General features: G+C 42.9%; 1 protein-coding gene across 1 annotated transcript in view; it reads left to right on the top strand.

Annotated features, from left to right (window-relative positions):
- RIC3 (RIC3 acetylcholine receptor chaperone) overlaps positions 1-24,132 on the top strand; it is a 220,833-nt gene that overhangs the window by 133,025 nt on the left and 63,676 nt on the right. Inside the window, exon 3 of the mRNA XM_085648120.1 lies at positions 9,025-9,103. Within this exon, the coding sequence (XP_085504246.1) occupies positions 9,025-9,103 (79 nt within the window). The remainder of the gene's footprint in view (positions 1-9,024; positions 9,104-24,132) is intronic.

The raw sequence follows: 24,132 nt of genomic DNA, 5'->3' as shown, positions 1-24,132 counted from the left end.
ACAAAATGGCGGCCGACACTTCCTGATTACGACCGATTTGAATGTTGACTGACATGTAACCACCAATCAGAATTACGCTCGCGCACGTTATGGTGCGCGCACATAGATATTTATGTACTTTTAACTGAAATTTTCTCAGGAACTACTGAACAGATTGACACCATATATACAAAAGGCACATGCCTGACCTGAGGACTACCTCTTTGCCAAATTTCAAGTAATTCTGTTCAGCCGTTCGGGCTGTACCTTCGACTAAAGGTCCTATGGGAAAATGCATGGGGAAAACGCGTTTTGGGACCCCCCTTTTTTCTCAGCCCCCGCTTGACGAATCACCCCGAGACCATTAGTTTTGAAAATTTCGCGAGGATTCGTAACCGGCGCCAAAGTTATTCAAAATAGAATTTTCAGATTTCCAATGGGAACTCGGTCCTAACTATAACTATCTACTGGCAACCGCCAGTAGATAATAAATATATATATATATATATATTTATATATATATATATATATATATCAGCAGAACGCTCGCTCCACTTCTCCTTGCTGGACTGCTGGAAAAAGCGAGAATGGACCCAATTTGGTGCTTATTAGATTTTATTTCGCAAGCACAAGCACACCTTCCACCATGACGCGTTTCGGCAGCTCCTCTGCCTTGATCACATGACAGCGCTTACACGGGGAGGATACGTTTTTAAAGTGAAATTACATGGTCACATGGTGAGTAAACATGGAAAACATTGAAACGTTACTGCAATGTCTAATTTAAAAGACAGACCTATAGGTTTCACAATTTCTATCACTGACAAACCTTTTGTAAGAATACGTTTTTGACATGTCAATTATTGATAAACTCATACAACTTTGTGTTCATAGAGTCATATCAAACAATTAAATAATGGCTTAAATGCCTAGTGACTGTATGTTTTCCGATTGTTTGCTTAGATTGTTTTACATGGGACCTGTGTGAAACTAAAATAAACCCGTGTAATGATTATTTTAAAAATATTAGTGAAGGAACCGGTGTATAAAAGAAATAATTTAAGTGCAAATGTGTGCAAAAAGTGCTAAAAAACTTGTGCTGAGGGGCTGTGAAACTATATGACCTCCCTCAGTCTTTAATTGTAATAACGATAACAAGGATTATTTACTTATGTCCCAGACTATTCAATGTCTGAGCTGGATCTTCTGATAGAATGTATCATGGACTGGAGATATTCATGTGCCATGCGTTTGCTAGTTGAGACCGGTGTGGTATTATGGACAGACAACGTATGTAATGCGGGAGATTAAATGACTGCCAAATGCATCAGATCTCTGTTTGGGTATACTTTGCCAAAGAGCAGTCAAAATCACACATGTGTGGAATTTAGAAATATACAAGTATATACATAATTAAATAAGAATATAATAAATAAATAAATTCCAAAATATAAACATGTGATCCGTTTAAAAAAACACACCTTCTCCTTGCATAATAGGTAAAATACCAGCATTGCCAATCCATCATTGTTGTCTGTACCGATTTAAATGAATCAACCAACAATAAGACATAAACTCTAAAATCAATGAGGTAAAAAGGAGAGACATAGATTCATGTGCTGGTGGTAAAATATGCAGAACATAAAATGTAGGTATTTAAAAAGAGTATCTTTCATATAAATATTAAATATTAAATAAAATACAACAAATATTAAATATTAAATGTTAAATATTAAATATTAAATATTAATTACCAATTACTACACAATCATGATGTATAAAATCAATGGTTCATACCTACAATTCCATATTCTAACAGATGTCACCACCTACCCACTAGTTAATATTCATTTCTTAATATTACCTGCAGAAGCAACTAGAGCACCAATATCTGAATAATGCGCACTTTCTAGTCAAGGTATGTGTGTAGATCCTCACTAGTATTCAGACCCCCTGGAAATTTGGTATCTAGCTCCAAAATATAGCGTGTTTCAAGGCGCCTGAGTTTTTGTTCCCGATCCCCCCCTCTGCCGAGTGGGGGTATCGCATCTATCACAAAATATTGAAGATGTTTTAAGTTGTTTTCATGATGCGCCTTGAAATGTCTAGCTACAGGGTAGCTCGTGTCACTGTTGGTGATGGCTCTAATGTGCTGCAATATGCGCTTGTGGACTTGTAACTTCGTGCTACCTATATATAGTAGGTTGCAGGTGCACTGTAACACATATACTGCAAACTCAGTGCGACAAGTCAAATGTTGTCTGATCGCTCTTGTCGCACCACTAAATGCTGTCTGATAGGTGGTTCTATTTAAAGCATAGTTACATGCTTTGCATACAGAACATTTAAAAAAGCCCTTCCTTGCCACCAACCATCCCACTTTCTCACTTTCCTCAGGGTTTTTCTTAACTAGAACATTGGCCATTGTAGCCGCTCTTCTATATGTAATGGCCGGCTGTTTAGGCAATAGTGTACCAATTATGGGGTCATCGTGAACTATTGGCCAATTCCTTCTTATTATTGTTCTTATTTGCTGCTCCTGCTTTGAATAAGTTAGAATAAGTCTAGTGGGTTCAGTATGCGTCTGTTCCTCTTTCTTGCTTGCTTTCACGTTTTGTGTGAGCTCATATCTAGCAAGCCTGTTAGTTTTATCAATCGCATTTTTAATTGATGTATTCGTGTATCCTCTATCGAGGAATCGCTGTCTGCATTCCTGTTGCTTAATGTAGCAGTCTTCTTTCTCACTACAAATTCTCTGTATTCGAAGCATTTCCCCGTAGGGAATGCTGTGTATTAAATGCGGGGGATGGGCGCTGGAAGCATGAAGCAGAGTATTCCCTGCTGTTTCCTTACGATGTAGTGAAGTGTTCATACAGTTGTTTGTTATATTCACTTGAACATCTAGGAAAGTTATGTTTTTGTTACTTATAGTAGATGTAAACTGCAAATTTACATCGTTGTCATTTAATGACTTAACAAATTCAGTTGCTATGTCTTGGGTTCCCTTCCAAACAATAAAGAGATCATCTATATAACGTAACCAGCATACGATATTTTCTTTATAAGTCTGCTCATATGTTTTCATGAGGACCAGCTCCTCCCACCAGCCCATGAACAGGCATGCGTAGCTAGGGGAGAAGCTGGCCCCCATAGCTACACCTTGAATTTGCTGGAACATTTGATGTTTAAACATGAAAAAATTATTCTCTAGGCAGAACCCCAACATATCCATTATCATCTTATTGTGTTGTACATAATGCAATGGTCTGTTTGTCAAAAAATGATCAACTGCTTTTAGCCCATCCTGATTCCTAATGCATGTATACAGTGAGGATACGTCTAAGGCCAAAAGAAAATACCCTTCCTGCCATTGGATGTTAGCGATTTTCTTGATAAAATCCCCAGTGTCCTGCACAAATGATTTTAGTGTCTTCACATGGTCTTGGAGAAAAAAGTCAATATAGCGGGACATATGTTCGAGTGGCCCATTGATAGCTGATATTATCGGTCTTCCGGGGGGCTTCTGAATATTCTTATGGACTTTAGGGATAAAATACATGGATGGAGTCTGTGGGTGTTCTGTCTTTAAATATTTAAACTCATCCATGGATAGCAGTCCCACACTTTTCCAGGCCAATAGCTTTGAATGAAGTTGATTTATCATGGCCTTATATTTCGCCGTTGTACTTCTGCGATAACATTGCACATCATTCAACTGAAAATAGGCTTCTTCCAAATATTTATCCATAGGCCAAAGTACAATATTTCCCCCTTTATCGGAGTTTCTGATAACTATTTTATTTTCTTTTTTTAGTTTTGTCATAAGTTTGTTGTATTGCCGTTCATGGTTGGTCAATGGTTGGTCATTTTCCTTTTTTGCTTATTGATGTCAATGTTCAGTTTCTTGATTTGAGCCACGACTTGTTCATTAAAGACGTCAATGGAATCACGAGACATAATGGGCATGAATTTTGACTTTACTTTGAAAGGAGTAGTAGGTTTCAAATTTGTGTCGGTTTCCAATGATCGATCCATTTCGTAGTGTTCAGCCGAAATACTTTGGCTTGATGTGCCCGCAGATATGTTCGATTCCTTTGCCAAATCCCTCAGATTTTCAAGGGTCTCCAAGTCTGCGACCAAGAGTCCACAAGTTTCGTTAGTGTCGAATGTCACATCTGTGGTTTCCGTTCTGGACCGGGATTTGAGTTCATGGAATTTTTTAAGTTTCAACTTCCGAATGAATTTATACACATCCACGCGAGTCGTCGGGTAATCAAAATCAGATTGCGGACAATAAGATAACCCTAGGGATAGTAACTGTTTTTCTGCCTGGGTTAAGTTGATATCTGCCAGATTGATTATAGTTTTGGCTGTTGATGAGGTAGGAGGGGAATATATATATATATATATATATTCACTGAAAAATCCATAGGTTTCACACATGTTATAGTTAGCTGGACAGTTCACTCGTAAAAAACCATTAAAATTCCCCCGTTATAGTTAGTTCAGCTAAATATAACTCGCGCGACCGCAATCCACTGCTGATGACGTCACATATTACATCACTCATGACATGGTCAGTGACCTCACTCATGACATCACTGATGATATCTCAAATGACGTCACTGATGACATCACTGATGACATCATCTTGTGAATATGTGTCTTTCTGAAAAATAAATATTTTTTTTATATGTATATCTACAGGTTAATGGAAGAATAAATGGGTAAATAAGTGTCTAAATGGATGGGTTTTTTTGTAAAATTAATTGTATAACTGACTTATTAACAGTATCTTAGTGAATACAGTGATGTAATATGTGACATCATCAGCAGTGGATTGCAGTTGCGCGAGTTATATTTAGCTGAACTAACTATAACGAGGGAATTTCAATGGTTTTTTACGAGTGAAATGTCCATCTAACTATAACATGTGTGAAACCTATGGTTTTTTCAGTGAATTTGCAAGGTTTTTAAAATGCTAATTCCGAACTATAACGTGTGTGAAACCTATGGTTTTTTTAGTGAATTTGTAAGGTTTTTTAAATGCTAAGTTATATATATATATTATTATATTTTTTATATATTTATTTTACAATAAACTACCTATGTATATAGTTATAGATTGACTTTATCCTGTAATATGGAATGGCTCGTTTAAAATGTTTGTTTTTTTTTAAGGGTTTTTACAGTGCGCGCACCGTGCGCGCACCCCGCGATTTTTTGAAAAAAAAAAAAATGTTTTTTTCATCCTTCGGGGTCCTTCAGGGACCCCCTGACAAAGGCCAGGGGGTAAGAAACTCTCTACCCTGCCCCCTTTTCACGTTCTCCACCTTTGTTTTTCACTGCCACACACAAAATGGCGTCCGACACTTCCTGATTTCAACCGATTCGAATGTTGACTGACATCTAACCACCAATCAGAATTACGCTTGCGCACGGTGCGCGCATATAGATATTTATGTACTTTTAACCACAATTTTCTCAGGAACTACTGAACAGATTGACACCATATATGCAAAAGGCACATCCCTGACCTGAGTACTACCTCTTTGCCAAATTTCAAGTAATTCTGTTCAGCCGTTCGGGCTGTACCTTCGACTAAAGGTCCTATGGGAAAATGCATGGGGAGAACGCGTTTTGGGACCCCCTTTTTTCGCAGCCCCCGCTTGACGAATCACCCCGAGACTTTCAGGGTAGGAGCTGAGCGGCGCGCCCCATTAGTTTTGAAAATTTCACGAAGATTAGTCAACCGGCGCCAAAGTTATTCAAAATAGAATTTTCAGATTTCCTATGGTAACTCGGTCCTAACTATAACTATCTACTGGCGACCGCCAGTAGATAATATATACATACATATATATATAAAACTCAGTATCTCCAATACCCCAACAAACACTAGTGTTCACTCATAATATATGGGTGATACACTTTGAGGTAGTCCTTCTAGCACATGAGGTACAACACCTCTCTATCTTTTCAAATAACGTGCTTCTAAACAATTCAACATATTTGCATTAATGGTGACTCCTCTATATACAAGCTGTCGACGCGGACGCGTTTCAGCCGTCAATTTCTTCTGGCCTCCTCAGGACAAGGGTAAAGCAAAATCTATGGGCTTGCGTCACGTAATTCAGACTGCTCTCTGTCTCAAAACAGGTAACAATCCCTGTATCCAAGCGCCCTCACTACTCTGGGGCTGGCGCCCTCGGCGGGGCTACCTGTATCTTACACGGTGCTGGCCGTATGATTCACCCGGGTCTACGTTTCCCATATGCCACCACTAATGCGAAGTCTATCCACCTAAAATCAAGCAGTACGCAGCCTCACTCAATTCCGTTAGCTCACCGACTGAAAATCCACGTGAGCTAACGGAATTGAGTGAGGCTACGTACTGCTTGATTTTAGGTGGACAGACTTCGCATAATTGTAACAGTTCAATATCTACTGCCTCTCCATTCACCTACGCCTCTTCTGCCATATCTAAGATCCACGCCAAGGATCCTAACACATCCAGGAGCTTATCCTGGCATATCTTTAGTGATCCCTCAAGACCTTTCCTCGGGTTTCTCTCAGGCCGAAATAAAAAGCTGGTCATCTCAGGATCCAAGTTTGGAGTATTGCACACCTTTTCCTCTAGAACTAGTCTTGGACATTCAGACCTCATCTTCCTTCGCACATCCATATCCAATGGTTTGCAGATCCATGATTTTATTAATTTTGCCACATGTTCCATGGGCCACCATTCTCCACTGCGGAGAAGTTTAATATTTATAGGCGTAAACACCTCCCCTCCAAATGGATCCTCAATAGTGTCATTTGAATTTGACCCTTCTATTTCCTCAAATTCCTCATCCATATTCTCATCCTTATTCAATTAAATATATTCATCCAAATCCCTCTCATTTCCTGCCTCTCTTTTATTCCCTATTCTTTCAAAATCTTCTTCTTCACGTGTGCCACCAAAGGACACCTTTCCATGTGTGCCGCCAAGGACAACTTTCTTATGTGTGCCACCAAGGACACCTAAATATATTCCAGTGTTTACGCCCTCTTTTTCTTATTAGTAATCAACACATCCTCCACATGTCTTGTCTTAGTTCTCTTTCTACCCACTTCTGCACATATTCATTCTCCATCTTATAAAAATAAAATATTCTTCTCCACAAACTTTATCTCTTTTTCTACTTTTCAAAACCCCATCTACAACTTCCTTAAGTTGTTTCTTCATTTCATGTTGTATTAATCTTTTTACAAACTCCTCATTTACCATCTCTCCTGTCACAGTGAACTGACTGCTCTGCTCCTCTGACTTTCTGAAATCCTCCTCCAAACTGAAACAAAAAAACTCCTTATAAATATTCTTTTAAACTTAATATTAACCAACCTCCTCAAAATGCTCCTACATCTTCTACAAAATGCTCCTTCACCAAATTCTCAAATTCCCCGTTGTTGCCGACCGTTCCACTGTCACTAAGCTCACACACATGCTATTTTCGTCTAAAATTGCCCAATCTAAAACATCCTCCCAAATCTCATGATATTTGATTTCTATCCTCACGTGCCGCCCATGCACACAAATACGTGCTGCCCATGTGCATAGGATCTCTCCTTTGCTTCATTCCTACGCGAGCCAGAGGACGCCCTGCTAGTTACCAGGGCAACCAAGGCCACAAGCTACAGAAGACCTCTCACAGCCCTTTCTAATTTCCGATCACGTTACTCACAAAACGTCACGTGATCACTCTGCTCCTCACTATCAAGAATGAAGGCCACGTGCAAGAGTGCCACACAACCCCTCACCCGTTTTTTTTTAGTTACCTTATTTATACTTACCTGTGCGGTAAAGCATGTGTGGTAAAGTCATAAGCATGGTAAAGATATGCATTGTAAAAAATGTGTGGTAAAGGCATACTTGGTAAATGTATGTGTTGTAATGTCTTACAACCCTATAACAGTGATGATGCCAGTTGTTCAAATAAATATTCACTTATTCTTTTCCTGAATAAGTTATATAAACGATGGGAATGTGTCAAATGCAGTAAATCCATAATGATGCTTTAAATGCTACAGACCAGTTATCTAAATCCAATGACTCACCATTGCCCATTGTTTTATGAACGCAAGAGAGGGAGAGAGAGGGAACACATAACGTATAATTGTGTAGTATGCTACAGTATTGCCATCAAGGGGTTCTGGTGACATCAGAAATCACAAGGCCGAAGCCTGAGTGTTTTTAAATGTTCCCAGAACCCTGAGGTGGCAATATAGAGTCACACTACTCATGTTACCTATAATTTGTATATTATATGTTTCTTTTGGAGTAGTTAAGTTGAAAAATCTGCTTTCTTCAAAGTGCTGCTAACAGTGGGTACCGATTTGAATTAGAATGCTTAGGTTTTGTTTACCTTTCATGAATACATTTTTGACTAACCAATGGACAATGGTGGGGACTGCATAATTAGTTTTTTTTTCAAATTTACCACATAGTTTGTGATTTCACAAAAAATGTTGTTTCATGCTCAGATGGATGAAAAATATTACTGCCATGGACTGTGCTGCATAATGTGCATTTTTTCCCGCATAGCTTAAATAAACTTGTAGCATAAATGAGTTCTCCAAGCTTCATAATCATAGAAGCCTTGGCAATGGGAAAACTTTGCAGAACGGTTTGGGGACTGTCATTATGATATTACAATCCATGCTTCACAGGGGAAAATTAAATATGTTCAATATTTCACAGTTAACTGTTTTGTGCAATAAAGGCACATCTCCATACACAATGACTTTACCAGCAATATTATTAAAAGATCAGAATTTACTAAAAATAAATGATCACATTGTGAAAGAAAAAGCATTCCTGCATTAAAGAAAAAGTGTAATATGTGTTGAAATATAATATTGCCTTCTCAAACTCATTTATTGAAGCATTAACTGGCTCCTTTCCATGCAATTTCACCTGCCTACATCAAAATTATTATTGATTTTTTCAGTTGAACAAATTCCCATTTAATGCCACAGTAACACAGTGTTATTGTCCTCCAGCTTTCAACAAAGGGACGAGGCGGGCCAGAGGAAAAGACGTGCACTCCTACTGCAAATGGAAATTTGAAGAGGAAAATCAGTAAGTTGTAACAGCTTTACTGTGTGATCATCTAGGTGATTGAGGTCGGTGCAAAATAATATGTTTCTACGGACCTATGGCTTAGATGGCCTCAGATTGTAGGTAGCAGCTTAACAACGCATCTGTTGAGTCTGAATTGCCTACATAAGCCATATAAATGGGCCCTCGATGTGTACAGTACATTGCTCCAAAGCCTCCTAAATGTATTTATAAAAATGCACAAAATGTCACTTTAATAAAAGGTTGCACTTCTAAAACACTGTTTATTTTACAAACACGTTTAGGGCCATATGTATCAACACATTTCCCCATAGACACAGAATGGGCAAAACCCTTTGATGCATCTGGCCCTTAGCGCCTTATTACGAGTTTGCGGTCAAGAGGACCGCCGAACCTCTGCTGGCGGTCTGACCACCGCAACACTGCAGGCCCACCCACAGTATTATAAATGCGGCAGTTCGACTGCCACAGGGCTGCTGCGACCACTGGGGATCAAGGATCCCGCAGCGGATCCCGCAGCGGCTGCACATTGGTCAGTCATAGTAATATGCTGGTGGTGCCATTGCGGCACCGGCAAGCATATTAAGAGTTTCCAAACCACCATCCTTTCCATGGCGGTGAGCCTGCCATGAAAAGGGTGGTCCTGCTTGGCCTGGGGGTAAATGCAGGGGGCAGATGTAGTGCCCCCCCATTTCCTGCACTGTGTGCACAAAAGGTTTAGAGCTCTTTGTCTAGTTTTTAAGTGCAATAAGCATGCATAGAAATGCTCCTTAATTTGCATGCTCTGTCGGTGCTGAAAGAGATTGATACATCCTAGTTGCACAACTTCAAAATGTCTACAGACCCAGAGTAAGCCTCATGCATGGCTCCAAGAGATGTACAGCACCAGAGCAGTGCCTGAGGGACGCAGATCTGGACGGCTGCAAGAGGCACACACCTTTGAAGCACTGCAAGAGTTTCATGGGACGGAAGGCAACTGCAGAGCTCCGGAGTGCTGCAAGGCTTCAGGGGGTACACAACTCAGGATAACTTCTAAATGTGCACTGCTCCCGGTGCTGCAAACTGAATTGTGTGGAAGTGCTTTCATTAATGTTGTTACAGCAGGTTTGGGCTCTGCTAGACATTCAAAGTTATGGGGTGCTGCAAGAGCTGTGCCTTTCTGGAGTGCTTCAAAGGACTGTAAAGACAGTGACTACACACAGGAGCGCACAGTTCCAGAGGCGCAGAGAAAACAGATCATCTACTAAATGCATCGAGAGCGGACAGGTGGGCTCAACCCTGTCCTCATTTCACACCCGAGGAACAGATGATGCTCACCAGGCAGCCATTGGACTCTCTGGTGCATGTACACTTTTGCTGTAGCGTGGTCTCCCAGATGGCTTGTGCTGCCCAGCCCCTGCTTGTGAGTATCACTATCACCAGTAGCGCCCTCTAGTCATGAGAACAGCAATGGAAAAGCCAGTGCTTCCTGAAAATCAGGTAAGAGAAGTTGTATTTGAAATTATGGTTTAACATAGAAAAAGAAAGCCAGACCCCGGCTCCTGAATACAATGTATAACAAACATAAGTGCCGCTACTAATCGCATTATGTATTTGAAATTAAGTGCATTTCTGACTCTAATGCAGGTGACTTACCGCAAATTAAAATGAAGACGAACATATACGTATCTGTGTCATAAATATAAATGTTTATTCAATTTCTGTAAATTAGCACGTCACTAAAACGATATAAGTATTTGTTTAATAAATGAGTCTCGTATTTAAAAAACAAGCTAAAAAGGAAAGTGTGATCCTTTCCAAAGAAACCCAAGGTGCTCGTTTTTTCCATTTTACAGACTTTTGGGGATACACAGACATTTTGTTCGTATATACAACGAGCACTCTCCGACTTAGAACCATACAGATGAGAGCCTGGAGGGCAAAGAACAACGCCATGGTGACCAGCCCGATGGAGTCCTTGCCCAGGGCTGTGCCACCGGCGCCCTGCCTGGCTGCCGCTGTGCAGTTCATGGTGCTGTTGTACTCAGGAGCAGCGGTGCCAGGCTGCTCTGCTGCTCTGAAATCTGTGCCTCCCCTGAGGGGTGCCGCTGAGGGACATGGCGCGGCCTGGGGGGGCGGGGGTCCAGCTGTGTCTTCTGGACGGCGCTTGGCACTGCTCCTGAGAGACTCAACTCTCTCCTCATAGGCGTGGTACTTACTCCGTCCCCAGACACGCCACCGTTTCACAAGTCACGTTGCCCCTTCCAGTCTCTGCCTTTGAAGCAAGGACCTCTTCAGGAGAAGTTACATCTGCTGGGGACACTGTTCTCAGTGAGGGCAGACCCGGGTAAGGCTCACTTTTGCTTGCTAGGTTGAACAGGTACGTCCTGAATTTCCTCACGAACATGACTGTGCAATTGGTTATACGCCTTCATGGTTCGACCTCTGCTCCCTAGAAGGCATTGGGACTGAAGTCTGCGTCGGGGGCTGCTGGGTTGACCCCTTCAGGCAGAGAGATAAGATAAACAGCGCCCCCAGCAGGTGGCACCTGCACAGGGGCATGTCTCCAGCCCACCAGCTTCCTGTGTCCACTCCTCAACAATCCCACCGTGTGCGGCTTACTGGAGGTAAGAGGTAGGCTAGTTGGTCCCTAAAGGACCCCCAGAAGTGAAGGGGACTTCAATCCCCATCCAAGTGCACGCCAGGGAGCATGTTTGCAGAGTGGTTGGCAAAGGGGGCGTGGCCTGTTATGAGAACTTAGCAATCCTGCAGTTTGGGACTTACTGGAGGTAATAGGTGGAGTAGTTGGCCCCCAAAGTTGTCGTTGGGGGGCCAACTATCCCGCTTGTTACCTGTAGTAAGTTCCACACTGTAGGATTACTAAAACGTCTACGGAGCACATGCCCCCCCTTCCTCCACCACTCTGCAAACATGCCTCCGGCAGACTACGGGATGGGGGATGAAGTCCAATTTACTCCTGAGGGACTTTGTGGGCCAAACAGCCCTACTGTTACCTTCTGTAAGCTCTACGCAGCGGAATTCCTGAGCGCTGGTCGGAGGCCCTGCTCCCTTTCTCCACCACTCTGCAAACATGACTACTACTTAAACAGGCATCTTTTTGCACCTCTGACTTAGAGGTAGTTTTAATCCCCCTGCCCTATTATGTACTAGGGCCTTACAGAGGAGGTCATACCAATAACAGGGGTTCCCCAAAGCATAGTGTTCCCTAGTGTATGTAGGTGTTTTCACTGTATTCTAAGTGTGTTTTAGAATAGCACTGGCTCTAGGCCTGGTTATTCAGCGTCAGTTACCACCAGTACCCGTCAGCAAAAAGTTGGGGGGCACAGGATGACTTTGCAACAAGGCCTCTTTCTGCTTCTCTGTTGTTTTTCTTCTGCACATGTCTTGCTTCTTCCTGCACTTTTCTTCGTCTTTCTGGACTTCTGTTGCGTCCTTCTGCATTTCTGTTGCTTCTTTCTGTGCATTTGTTCCTCTTTCTTCACATGTCCTACCTCTGTAGCCATAGTTAGAAATTAGCATTTAAAAAACCTTTGAAATTTACTGAAAAAAACACAGGTTTCATGGACGTTATAGTTAGTTGGACTTTTCACTCGTCCAAAACCAGATAAATTCGGCTGTTATAGTTAATTCAGCTAACTATACCTCGCGCCCCGCAATGCACTGCTGATGATGTCACATATTACATCATTCATGACATGGTCAGTGACATCACTGATGACATCTCAAATTACATCACTGATGACAGGTCTTGTATGAGTGAAATGTCCAACTAACTATAACGTCCCTGAAACTTGTGTTTTTTTCAGTGAATATATATATATATATATTAGCATGAACTTCGTCGGCTTATGCAAACTTCTCAGGACAACGAAGCACAGACCACAAAGTAATGCAGCAACATAAACTCTTTAATCCCAAAAGACCTCTACAGCCATGATGCGTTTCAGCCCGGAAGGGCCTTGATCACATATATATATATGTTCAGCAGAGACTTGGAACGCGTCTAAAAAAAAGCATCAGCACCTCTTGGCTCAAAATGTTGTTCATTTAATCTACATAGCGTTTGACACTGGTGACGCATGGTTTAAACTCAACCCTCTTCCCGAACAACATCTTCCTCATTTCCCCAAACTTTAACATATTCACCCGTGTTTCGGTACAGTAAAACACATAAACAAAGAACTTTAAAGAAGCTGAACAGCCGCCATTTTAGAGGGTGGTTCTCAACTACAGCTGATATATTAAAAACATGATAATTATTCACATAAGACAATACAAAGTATCGAAAGTGAATTCGGGGGATAGTCAATTTTGCAAATTCCACTTTGACTAATCAAAGATTTAATTTTTCTTATTTAGATGTTATATCACTCTAGTCCATGTGGCTATTCTGTCATTGTGAATTACTTATTCTCCAACGTCACCATATCATGTCAGTGAATATCTACATTCTTCAAGTGTAATGTGCAAAACTATGTTAGTCACATATCTCCCTCCACGACTACTGTTGATTAAGTTAATTAATTCAAGAGTTCGGAAAAGAAAACTATGACAGACTCTTGCATGCATATATAAATGAAAGAAAAGAAAAGTGAAAACAGTTCTGATAGCAGAGAGCTAGTCCAACCTTTGTACATTGCAATTATGCTGCAGCAAAAATGTACTAGTACAGTCTATTGTTCCAATTAAATCCACAGTTCTTTGTCCGTAATAAGACTTCCTGGGTGTTTAGTCTCAAGTGAGATAATGTACTCCGACTCCAACCTTCTCTGAGTCTCTGTTGGATTTGAGTATCTTTTCCGCCTGCCTGGCGGGGAATCGTTGACGGCTGTTGAAAGGGAAGCAGGCGCAGAAGGGCAGCATTGTTAAACACACACACTGCTGAGTAGATTGGAGCGTTTGGGAGTTAAGGGCCGTGCCCTGAGATGGATGCAATCCTATCTTACAGGGAGACAACAGGTGGTTACCCTGTCCCCTTTCACCTCTGGCAGGACCTTGGTGGAGCATGGGGTCCCTCAGGGATCGGCCATTAGCCCCATCCTCTTCAATATTTACTTGCAGCCATTAATCCCTATTATCAAGTCGCATGGGATTGACCTGGTCAACGTCGCTGATGACACCCAACTGGTGTTCTCACTGGAGGGTAAGGTTGCACTGACTATGGACAGCTTTCAGAAATGTATGCGTCAGACCTCGGACTGGCTCAGGGAGAACTCCCTACAATTTAACGGAGGAAAGACAGAGGTGATCTACTGCCCCTCGACGGGAGTACGGGACATGCCTTTAGGACCTCAAACTGACCCCAGAGGCGGAGCCCATTGTCCCTGTGACAACGGTGCGGAATCTGGGGGTCATGTTTGATAATAATCTTCAAATGGCTTCCCAAGCCAAAAAAACAAGTGTGGGTGTGCTTTGCCCTTCTGAAAGCTCTACGACAGATTCTGCCTTTCCTGCCTGTGGGGGACAGACCTTTGGTGGTACGCAGCATTATCCTGAGTAGGCTGGACTACTGCAATTCCCTATATTTGGGTGCTCCTCTTTACATCTATCAGAGCTTGCAGAGAATCCAGTCTATGGCAGCCAAATTAGCACTGAACAGGAAACGCTGCTCTTCAACCACATTAGCGTTACAAGAGCTCCACTGGCTTCCCATAAAGGAAAGAGTCATGTTTAAATCCTTATGCATTGTTTTTAGAGCGGCACATGGCCTTGGTCCAATCTCTCTGCAGGAGAGACTGTCTTGGTATAAGCCTCAAAGAACTCTGCGCTCTTCGAATGCCTCTCTGCTAATCACAGGCAGAGTTAAGAAGGCCAGAATGGGAGGCAGGGCATTTAGCACAGTGGCCTCGCGCTGCTGGAATGACCTCCCTCTGTATATCAGACAGGCCAATTCCCTGATGGACTTTAGACGGAGTCTGAAAACCTGGCTCTTTCCCAGGGAGGGGCCTATGATTTCCTAATCCTGCACTCTCTGCTGGCTTTTTTTCTCCTTTCTCCTCTATCTCGTTTCTGTAAGCTGTGGACACCTGGTTGGCTAAAAGTCTCTTTCTTCCATCTCAGTCCTAGCGCCAGGATACCCGTAGGGTGACAGTTGCGCTATATAAGAACGAAATACAATACTACAATACAATGCACACACACATACATATATATGTGGTAACAACTATAAAAAATATTTTTTTAAATATATAAATGTAAATATATATGGCAGTTACTCGTTGACATCATTCATTCCAGAAAAACGAGAGTGGACCCAAGTATTGTGTATTTTTTTTGTTTTATTAACGCACAAACAGTCTCGCCATTACGCGTTTCGGCAGTCGCCTGCCTTGATCACATGGCAGCATTTGGGAGTATGCCCGCCTTATTTAAAGTAACAGTGCATATGAGACAAATGATGGAAATAGAAGAAATACATGCTTGAATGCAAGCATAATTGTTTGTTCATTGGTAATAAAAATTGTTTGCTTAAATGCACATTTCTAAAATTCATAAAATATTAATATAAAATGCATTATATAGAAATATAAAACCAGGTTAATACTGATGTACATTTCCTGTAAATATATATGTATATATTAAAGAAATACACAAATATAAACAATTAACCTGCAAAATAGGTTAATTAATTCAGCTAATAAAAAATATTAAATATTTAAAATCCCTAAAAACACATTGATGAAAAAAATATAAACATTAAAAAAATAAAAACAATAATACAAAATATAAAAAATAAACAAATAGTATTGTAATATATATAAAACAATATTAGGAAAAGTATTGGAGTCTGGAAGTATTAGATATACTATTCCCACTCCATTTATACAACAGTAGGGAACGTGTTGAACTTTGGAGCGGTTAGATTTACTATTCTTACTCTAGTCTGTGCAACAGTATGGAGCACGTTGGACTTCGAAGGGGTTACATTTAATATAACTACTCCAGACTAAGCAATTGTAGAGAAAGTGTTAAACTTCAGAGGGGTAGATTTACTATTCCTACTCCAAGCAGCGTAACACAAGGGAAAATGTTGGGCTTTGGAGAAGTCAAATTTACTATTCCTACTCCAGTCAGCAAAATAGTAGGGAACCTGTTTGAATTTGGAGGTGTTAGATTTACAATTCCTACTCCAGTCTAAGCAACAATAGGGAAAACACTTCACTTCAATTGCATTAAGTATATGAATAACACTATTAATGTAGAAAAATATTTAACAATAAAAACATCAATCCTTTACATAACAAATATATTCATATAGATATCTGTATTTAAAAAATAATTAAATATATAAAGAAAAAAGAAAGAAAATAAATAATAAATTTACATATAATAAATCCAACTTCCCTAACTACCAAAAAGAAGATAAAATCATTAGCAGTGGATTTATTTTCAATTAATACATAAAAAACAGATTCAGTTAACAAATATCATAGCACAAACAGACTTTCACAAACACTTACTAAAGACCAAATTACAAATGGTAAAATAAAAAAATATATTAAAACACGTTCATAAATAATTATCAATTTATACATTACATATAAATACAAATGATCATAACTAAATATATATTTATTTTCTTCCCAAACAACTCATGCAGGAAAAGTAAAACACAACATTTAAAAATATGTGTAATACACATATAAATAATAAAATCCATACAAAAATAAATCAACAGTAGAACAATTACTCAATTATTAATAACTCAATTATTTTGCCTAGTTAGTAATTAAATAATAATAATGTCAAAAACATTAAATTAAATTACATTTAAATGTATATAACTACCTACCCTATACCGCTACTAATCCAGTATCTAGTACCTAGAATATAACTAAAATTAATTAGTATTAATTTGCTTAATTAATAATACATTAAATAATTATTGAAAAATTAATAAATAGTTATAAATAAACTATTACTTAATTAACTTCTTAGCCTCTACGCCTACAAACCCAGCAGCCCGCCTCTAAAATATAACTGAAATAAATCCGCATTAACCAATTTACATAATTAATAATTAAACAAATAATTGTTGACAATAAATAATTTGTTAATTACTTAATTAACTTCCCACCCTATACCATTAGAAAGCCAGCAACCTGCACTATGGATTCTGAGCAACTGGGCCAAGTACCCCTTGTCTCTCAGGGCTAGCGTGGTCTGAGCAGGCCATGGCTCCCTCTGGGAGAAGTGGATACACAATGGTGGACAAAGGCTTACAATTCAAAATGCAGGCAGTTAAATTATTGGGTCTTTAGTGTTTCATATCAATCAATCAAACATTTGTAGAGCGCACTACTCACCCGTGAGGGTCTCAAGGTGCTGGGGGTGTGGTGCTGCTACTGCTCGAACAGCCAGGTCTTGAGGAGTCTCCTGAAGGTCAGCAGGTCCTGGGTCTGTCGCAGGTGGATGGGGAGGGTGTCCCATGTCTCGGCAGCGAGGTGGGAGAAAGATCTGCCGCCGGTGGTCATTTGGTGGATGCGTGGAACGGCGGCGAGGTCAGTGTAGCGAAGCTGGCGATTCGGGGTGTAGAAGGTGAGTCGTTTGTTGAGGTATGTTGGTCCGGCATTGTGGTGTGCTTTGTGAGCATGGGGTGAGGAGCTTGAAGGTTATTCTCTTGTTGACGGGGGCCAGTGCAGGTCTCTCAGGTGGGCAGTGATGTGGCTGTGGCGGGGGATGTCGAGGATGAGGCGTGCGTATTCATTGAAGTCTTTTCTGTAGTTTGGCCGTGGTTCCTGCATAGAACACGTTGCCGTAGTCCAGCCTGCTGCTGACGAGGGCCTGGGTGACCCTCCTTCTGGTTCTGGTGGGGATCCATCTGTAGATCTTGCGAAGCATGCAGAGGGTATTGAAGCGCAAGGAGGAGACGGTGTTGACTTGCTGGGTCATTGATAGTCATGAGTCCAGGATGAACCCCAGGTTGCGTGCGTGGTCGGTGGGAGTCGGTGCAGCTCCCAGCATGGCCGGCCACCCGGAGTTATCCCAGATGGAGGGGGTGGAGCCAAGGATGAGGACCTCCATCTTGTCAGAGTTCAGTTTCAGGCGACTGTTTTTCATCCATTTGGCGAAAGCCTTCATTTCTTCATGGAGGTTGGTTTTGGTGGTGGCGGGGTCCTTGGTGAAGGAGAGGATCAGGTGGGTGTTGTCGGCGTATGAGACAACGTTCAGGTCGTATGATCGGACGATGTTGGTGAGCGGTGCCATGTAGACGTTGAAAAGGGTCGGGCTGAGGGATGATCCTTGGGGTACGCCGCAGGTGATCTTGGTGGCTTCGGATCGGAATGGAGGGAGGTGGACTCTCTGGGTTCTGTCGGTGAGGAAGGAGGTGATCCAGTCCAGGGCTTTATCGTGGATCCCTGCATCCTGGAGGTGTGTGCATACGGTTGGGTGGCAGACGTTGTCGAAGGTGGCCGAGAGGTCCAGGAGGATGAGGGCCGCGGTTTTGCCGTTGTCCAGCGGTCATCCATGTCATCGGTGGATGCGATGAAGACCGTTTTAGTGCTGTGGTTGCTGCGGAATCCGGATTGGGATGAGTCCAGGGTGTTGTTCTCCTTGAGGAAGTGGGTCAGTTGCCTGTTGACAATCTTCTCGATGACTTACGCCGGGAACGGGAGCTGGGAGATGGGCCGGAAGTTCTTGAGGTCCATTGGGTTCGCCTTGGGTTTCTTGAGTAGGGCATTGATCTCGGTGTGTTTCCAGCTCTCCGGGAAGGTGGCGGTTCCGAAGGAGCTGTTGACGATCTTCCGGAGTGCCCTGTATCCCATTTCCTTATCGCTCTAGTGATAGTGCTTATTTCCCATTCACTATAGGCAACATCCAGGGTAGCACTACCTAGCAAGCAAGTTCCCCCTGGGACCGACTTGATCTGAATTTGGTCTTATCGGCGTCTGCAGGTGTGGATGTACAGGGTTTCCCATGACGACCCCACTACTCCAACAATGTTCTGGTTCTGTTCAAACTTCTCACTAGTCCTGGTGACCCCTCTGGCATACTGGGTCACCGTATACCCACTGTTCATGGGCACCAACCCAATTAGCACAGCAGATGCATGCTTGGAAGCCCCTCCTGACATACAGGGACCGACTTGATCTGAATTTTCACTTACCTGCGCTTGCAAGGTCGGAGTATCTTGAGTTCCTGAGCACACCAACTCTCCAGGTGCCGAAGCAGTGCTGGCTGCTTCAGGTGAGTTCACTACACTGTGCATTCTGAGCAACTGGGCCAAGTACCCCTTCAGGACTTGACTTTCAGTGCTAGGATTGTCTAAGCAGTAAGAACAATACATTATTGTCCAGTCAAATACTCACTTTAATGATAAAATAATTATTGTATCTTTATCGCTAACAACACAAAGGTAAATACGACATTCACAAATAAATGCACAGCCCCCCAGAAGTTGGAGATTTGGGGGGTCATTAACATGGCGGGCGGATCGCCACCGCCCGACCGCGGGTGGCGATCCGCCTGCCCGCCAAAACACCCCGCCGTACGGCCTGTTACCCCCCTCCATGCTACCGCGGAAAGACCGTCGGCCGCTTTTCCGCCAGTGGGCAATCATCAAGATTGCCTACCGGGCATAAAAGGCCCACAATATGGTGGCGTTGTCTTGCAGGCACCGCCATCCATATTATGATGATGGTGGTTTCATGCCTTTCCATGGCGGAGACTCTCCCATGGAAAGGCATGCGGGGATCGCTTTGGAGGCCCGTTGTGGGCCACCGGGGGTGGGGAGCTTCACTTGGGGGGTACCCATGGTACCCCTACATTGGCATACATGAGGTGGCAGGCACTGCGCGGGGTCTGTCATGTTGTGCATGCCAATGCACAACATGCATTTACAACATTGTGGCGGGTGCTGCTCACAGCACCGCCCGCCACAATGTTGTATAAGCGGGATGCGACCACCATGGTGGGCGTCGCATCCTAATTGGCAGTGCGGGACCACCGCACCACTGGCAGCCGGTCCCAGCACCGCTAGGGTGTTCGCCCGCCATCCTAATGGACCCCTTAGTGTGTCTTAGGGAGTTTGCTGTATCCAACTCCCTTATAGGCCTAGCGATAGTGGTTATTTCCCATTGACTATAGACAACATCCAGGGTAGACCCCACTAGTAGTCCACGTCCCAACAGTCCACTCTGACACTATTTTAAAGTTAAAAAATGTTTCAGCGCTGAAGTGCTATCTAGCAAGCAAGTTCCCCCTGGGACCAACTTCATCTGAATTTTGTCTTAACAGCGCCTGTAGGGTCAGAGCGTCTGGAGTTCCTGAGAAAGCCCACTCTCCGGGTGCTGGAGCAGCAGTGGCTGCTTCAGGTGAGTTCACTACAATCGGCTTAGGTGGACTTCCCTCAACGATCCCAGGTGTCCTCGCATGTGGTTGCGCCCCCACAGAGAATGAAGGTTCCTTGCAGGGTAAGTTTTTGGTCCATCCCACAGCGGTGGGAAAGGTGATGCAAAGTTCTTGTTGCTGATCCGTCATCTCAGTATAGATGTATAGGGTTCCCCATGATGGCCTCCCTACTCCGGCAATGTTCTGGTTCTGTTCACACTTTTTGCTTGTCCTGGTGACCCCCTCTGCATACTGGGTCACCGGATCTCCACTGTTCATGGGCAGCAAACCAGCTGTCACAGCAGATGCCTGCATTGCAGCCCCTTCACGCATATGGGGTCCCCAGCTCTTCACTGAGCAAGGGCTTCAGTCCAAGCCTTGCACCACAATCCGCCACAGTGACCCCTCCTGCCATATGAGGCTGCCGATCCTTCACTTTACACTGGCCTCCTCCGAATCGGCACAGTGTTGGTTACAGCTTAATTTCCGGCAGTCACTCCTGTCATACGGGGTCGCCGACGCGTCAGTGCACATGGGCTCCTGCCCGATTGGCACATCGTTGGTTACAGCTCACTTTACAGTAGCCCTCCCCTTTCCTACAGAAGTCGCCGACTTTGTTCTGCACACGGGCAACAACCCATTCAGTGCAGTAGCCCATTCCTCACACCTCGCTCAGGGAATACATTCCACAGGATTCCCTACTGGACCTCACTCCCTCCAACGCTCCCCTTTCCTCACATGGCACACAGCTTGGTACTCCAGGGCAGGTAGTCTTGGATTCTCTGGGTGAGGACCCCTTTCCCAGGAGAGAGGCTAGCACGTCTTGGCCCCCAGTCCTGGTCACAGGCAGAAGTCTTGCAGAGCCTCTCCTTACACAGCCCAACTGTCTGCTTTACAAGAGACCAGTTTTGGGTTCTCAAGCTACCTGTCCTATATTCCATTTCCTGACACCAAATGTGATTTAGCCTCTGAGTCTTTGTATTTTATGTTGGTGTCTGCTTCTTTTGAAGTGCCCACTTTTCTACTCTCTCATCCTTTTGAAAGCATTCTGTCACAGCAGGAGTGACTCCAAATCTGATAGTCCAACAACACAGTCCATGGGAGTGACTACAGTTCACACCTGGATGTCAGTAACAGTGATACACGTTTCAAACGGTTAGCCCAGGGCCCTAGCACTACTCTTTCTGGTTCCCTAATCAACCCGACGCCTTCTTGAGATGTGCCCAGGCCCCTTCCTTGTGACCTCTCTGAATCAAAGAGCACCCTTTGTAGTGTACAGAGAAATACTTGCTCTCCCTGCTCCAGTGTTGTCCACCCAGCTTACAGGAACGCTGCAATACTTACATGTGGATGGGGGGATTCCTTTACCTTCTCATGTTTCACCATGCAGCCCTGGGCCTCCCAACATGTAACCCATAGTCTACCATGTATTGGCTGTTCACAAGCACAAAATCACCCAGCACCTCCATTTAACCTACATGCTCTGCCTATCACTGTTCCCCTCATCTAATGTACCGATCATAGGCACACATACATCCAGCACATAGTATTTAACATGCACACACCGCACAGTACTGCATTATCCCTATATTGTACCCTTCTGAGCGACACATACACCCATCGCAGATACACCACTCGTGCTGCACAACACTTCACAGCAACTGAAGTTTTCCAAGTGGTGCGGTAAGCACACAGCAGTAGAACTTTAAATGAGTGAGCCTGCAGGCCTCACTCCAGTAATAGAGGTTAAAGCGGACCTGTTCACTCCTACTAATCACTACATGGTATGCCACCTCCACTTTTGTGCAGCCTAACTCCTGGCAAAGGCAGTAGACTTTTACCACTATAAGGGCACAGCTTTGCGCCCCTTCCAGTCCAACAAGACTGCAATCTATGAGACAGGCCTATGTCATGATGCACATCCATGATCCTTGTTTGCCTATGACAACAAAAATCAGTATTAGGGATCCAGACATCAGTACAGTTGGGGCTCTCAGGGCAGAGGTGCAAGTCCATTACCATGTGGAGGACTTTTGCGTCCCAAAATCATGATTTGGCCATGGCACACCTTGTTTGAACATAAATTATAATCCCAATATTAAAGTGATGTTGTTGGGCCATCAAGAACACAAATTGGCCTTTTTTAGCCTACAATGTCCTGCATTTTTTGAATGACCCAGGAATGCCACTTTCTGCTCTACTAGATGAACTCCACCTCTCTGTGGAAGTCTCAGGCATCAAGATAAACTCTGCTATATCCCAAGGAATGGGAGTTTCTGACCCACTAAATGCTTGTCTAGCCTCCACTCTCTTGTAAGAGCACGGCATAGCCTGTGCTGCAGGCCTTGTAAAATATCTCTTTGTGAGAAAAAAATGGTTCACCAAAGATTCAGTTATTAATTGATAAAAAAAAGTCCGGCGATTCAATCACTAAAAACAAAAGAAATGTGAGGGAAAGAGAATATAGGTTTAGCTTGTACAAATCAATAGCAATACGTTTATTAATCATAATCAGTAAAGACACAAGTGCAAGAGAGAAAGAAGTGCTGTGTGTCCCCAGGGAATACACAAAAGAAGGACATGGCGACCATACAAAATGGGTATATTCAGAAAGAAACACGTCATACTTTTTATGTTTTAGCTAGGCTACTTTTTTAGTAATGTTAGCCTAAAGCATAGTGAGAGTCATCTAGTCAGCTAAACCCGCAGGCTGCCCTGCTCTGAACTCTTTTCAGAATATCGGCACCTCATCAGGAGGAGGAAGGCTGTTGCATCATTCGCTTCCCCAATAACCCCACTGGTTTATAATTTGGACTTTATTTCTGGGATCCTACTAAGCAGGCCCAGTGGCCCAAGTGCCCTGGATACCTATTTACTGGGGGTGAAATGATGAATAGATAATCTTGTGCATAAATATGTGACTTCACCAAGGGTGACAACTAACGTCTAACCCAGTTGCTACAACGGCTTTATACAAGACCAGTCAATGGCGCAAAGGCCCAGTGAAACCCCAGATAGAAAACCTATTATACAACAGACAAATAAGAAGGTCATCACCACCCAATATACACATATCGGTAACCTACAACCCACAAGCAGGCACGTGTACCTGATCCAGTGGGAGAGGGGCTTTGACAATCCAATCCTTGAAGAGGAATGGAGTAGCATTTGAGTGAGGGCTGCCATCTCCACCCAACAGAGAGAAAATACATGCAAAATGTTAACTACAGGTTACCTTTCCAACCTGTAAACTAAAAGGGATGTTTGGGGACAAAAGTGTATTTTAGGAGGGCTGTAGTGAATCTGGTAAAATGCACCTATATGTTGGTTCTGGTTAAACATGCAGCTTTACTGGAAGGAAGTTTTGTCACATATTAAAGTAATCTCTGTGCTGGCTCTTCACTTAATTCCGCAATATTGCTGTTCTGGGATAGCGTTTGCCCACTTTTGACCTCACTAGGTAGATTTATCGTAAATTTTCTGTTGGCTGCACACTTTTGTAAGTTTAGAATAACTCTTGATACATATATGTAGAGCAGAAATTTGGAATATCTACACAATGAAGCAGTGTTTGGCTATGGTTAATTGTAGGACACATACATACAAAAAGTTATAGTTTTCCATTAAAACATATATGGAAAGAGAGTGTCTGAATATGACTAGCTTTACCAGCTTATCGAGTATAACTCGAAGAGCTG

This window comes from Triturus cristatus, chromosome 3_2 (assembly GCF_964204655.1).
Source record: "Triturus cristatus chromosome 3_2, aTriCri1.1, whole genome shotgun sequence".
Lineage (NCBI taxonomy): Eukaryota > Metazoa > Chordata > Amphibia > Caudata > Salamandridae > Triturus > Triturus cristatus.
Note: the sequence above shows the minus strand (reverse complement) of the source record. Positions and strands in the feature narration are given on the sequence as shown.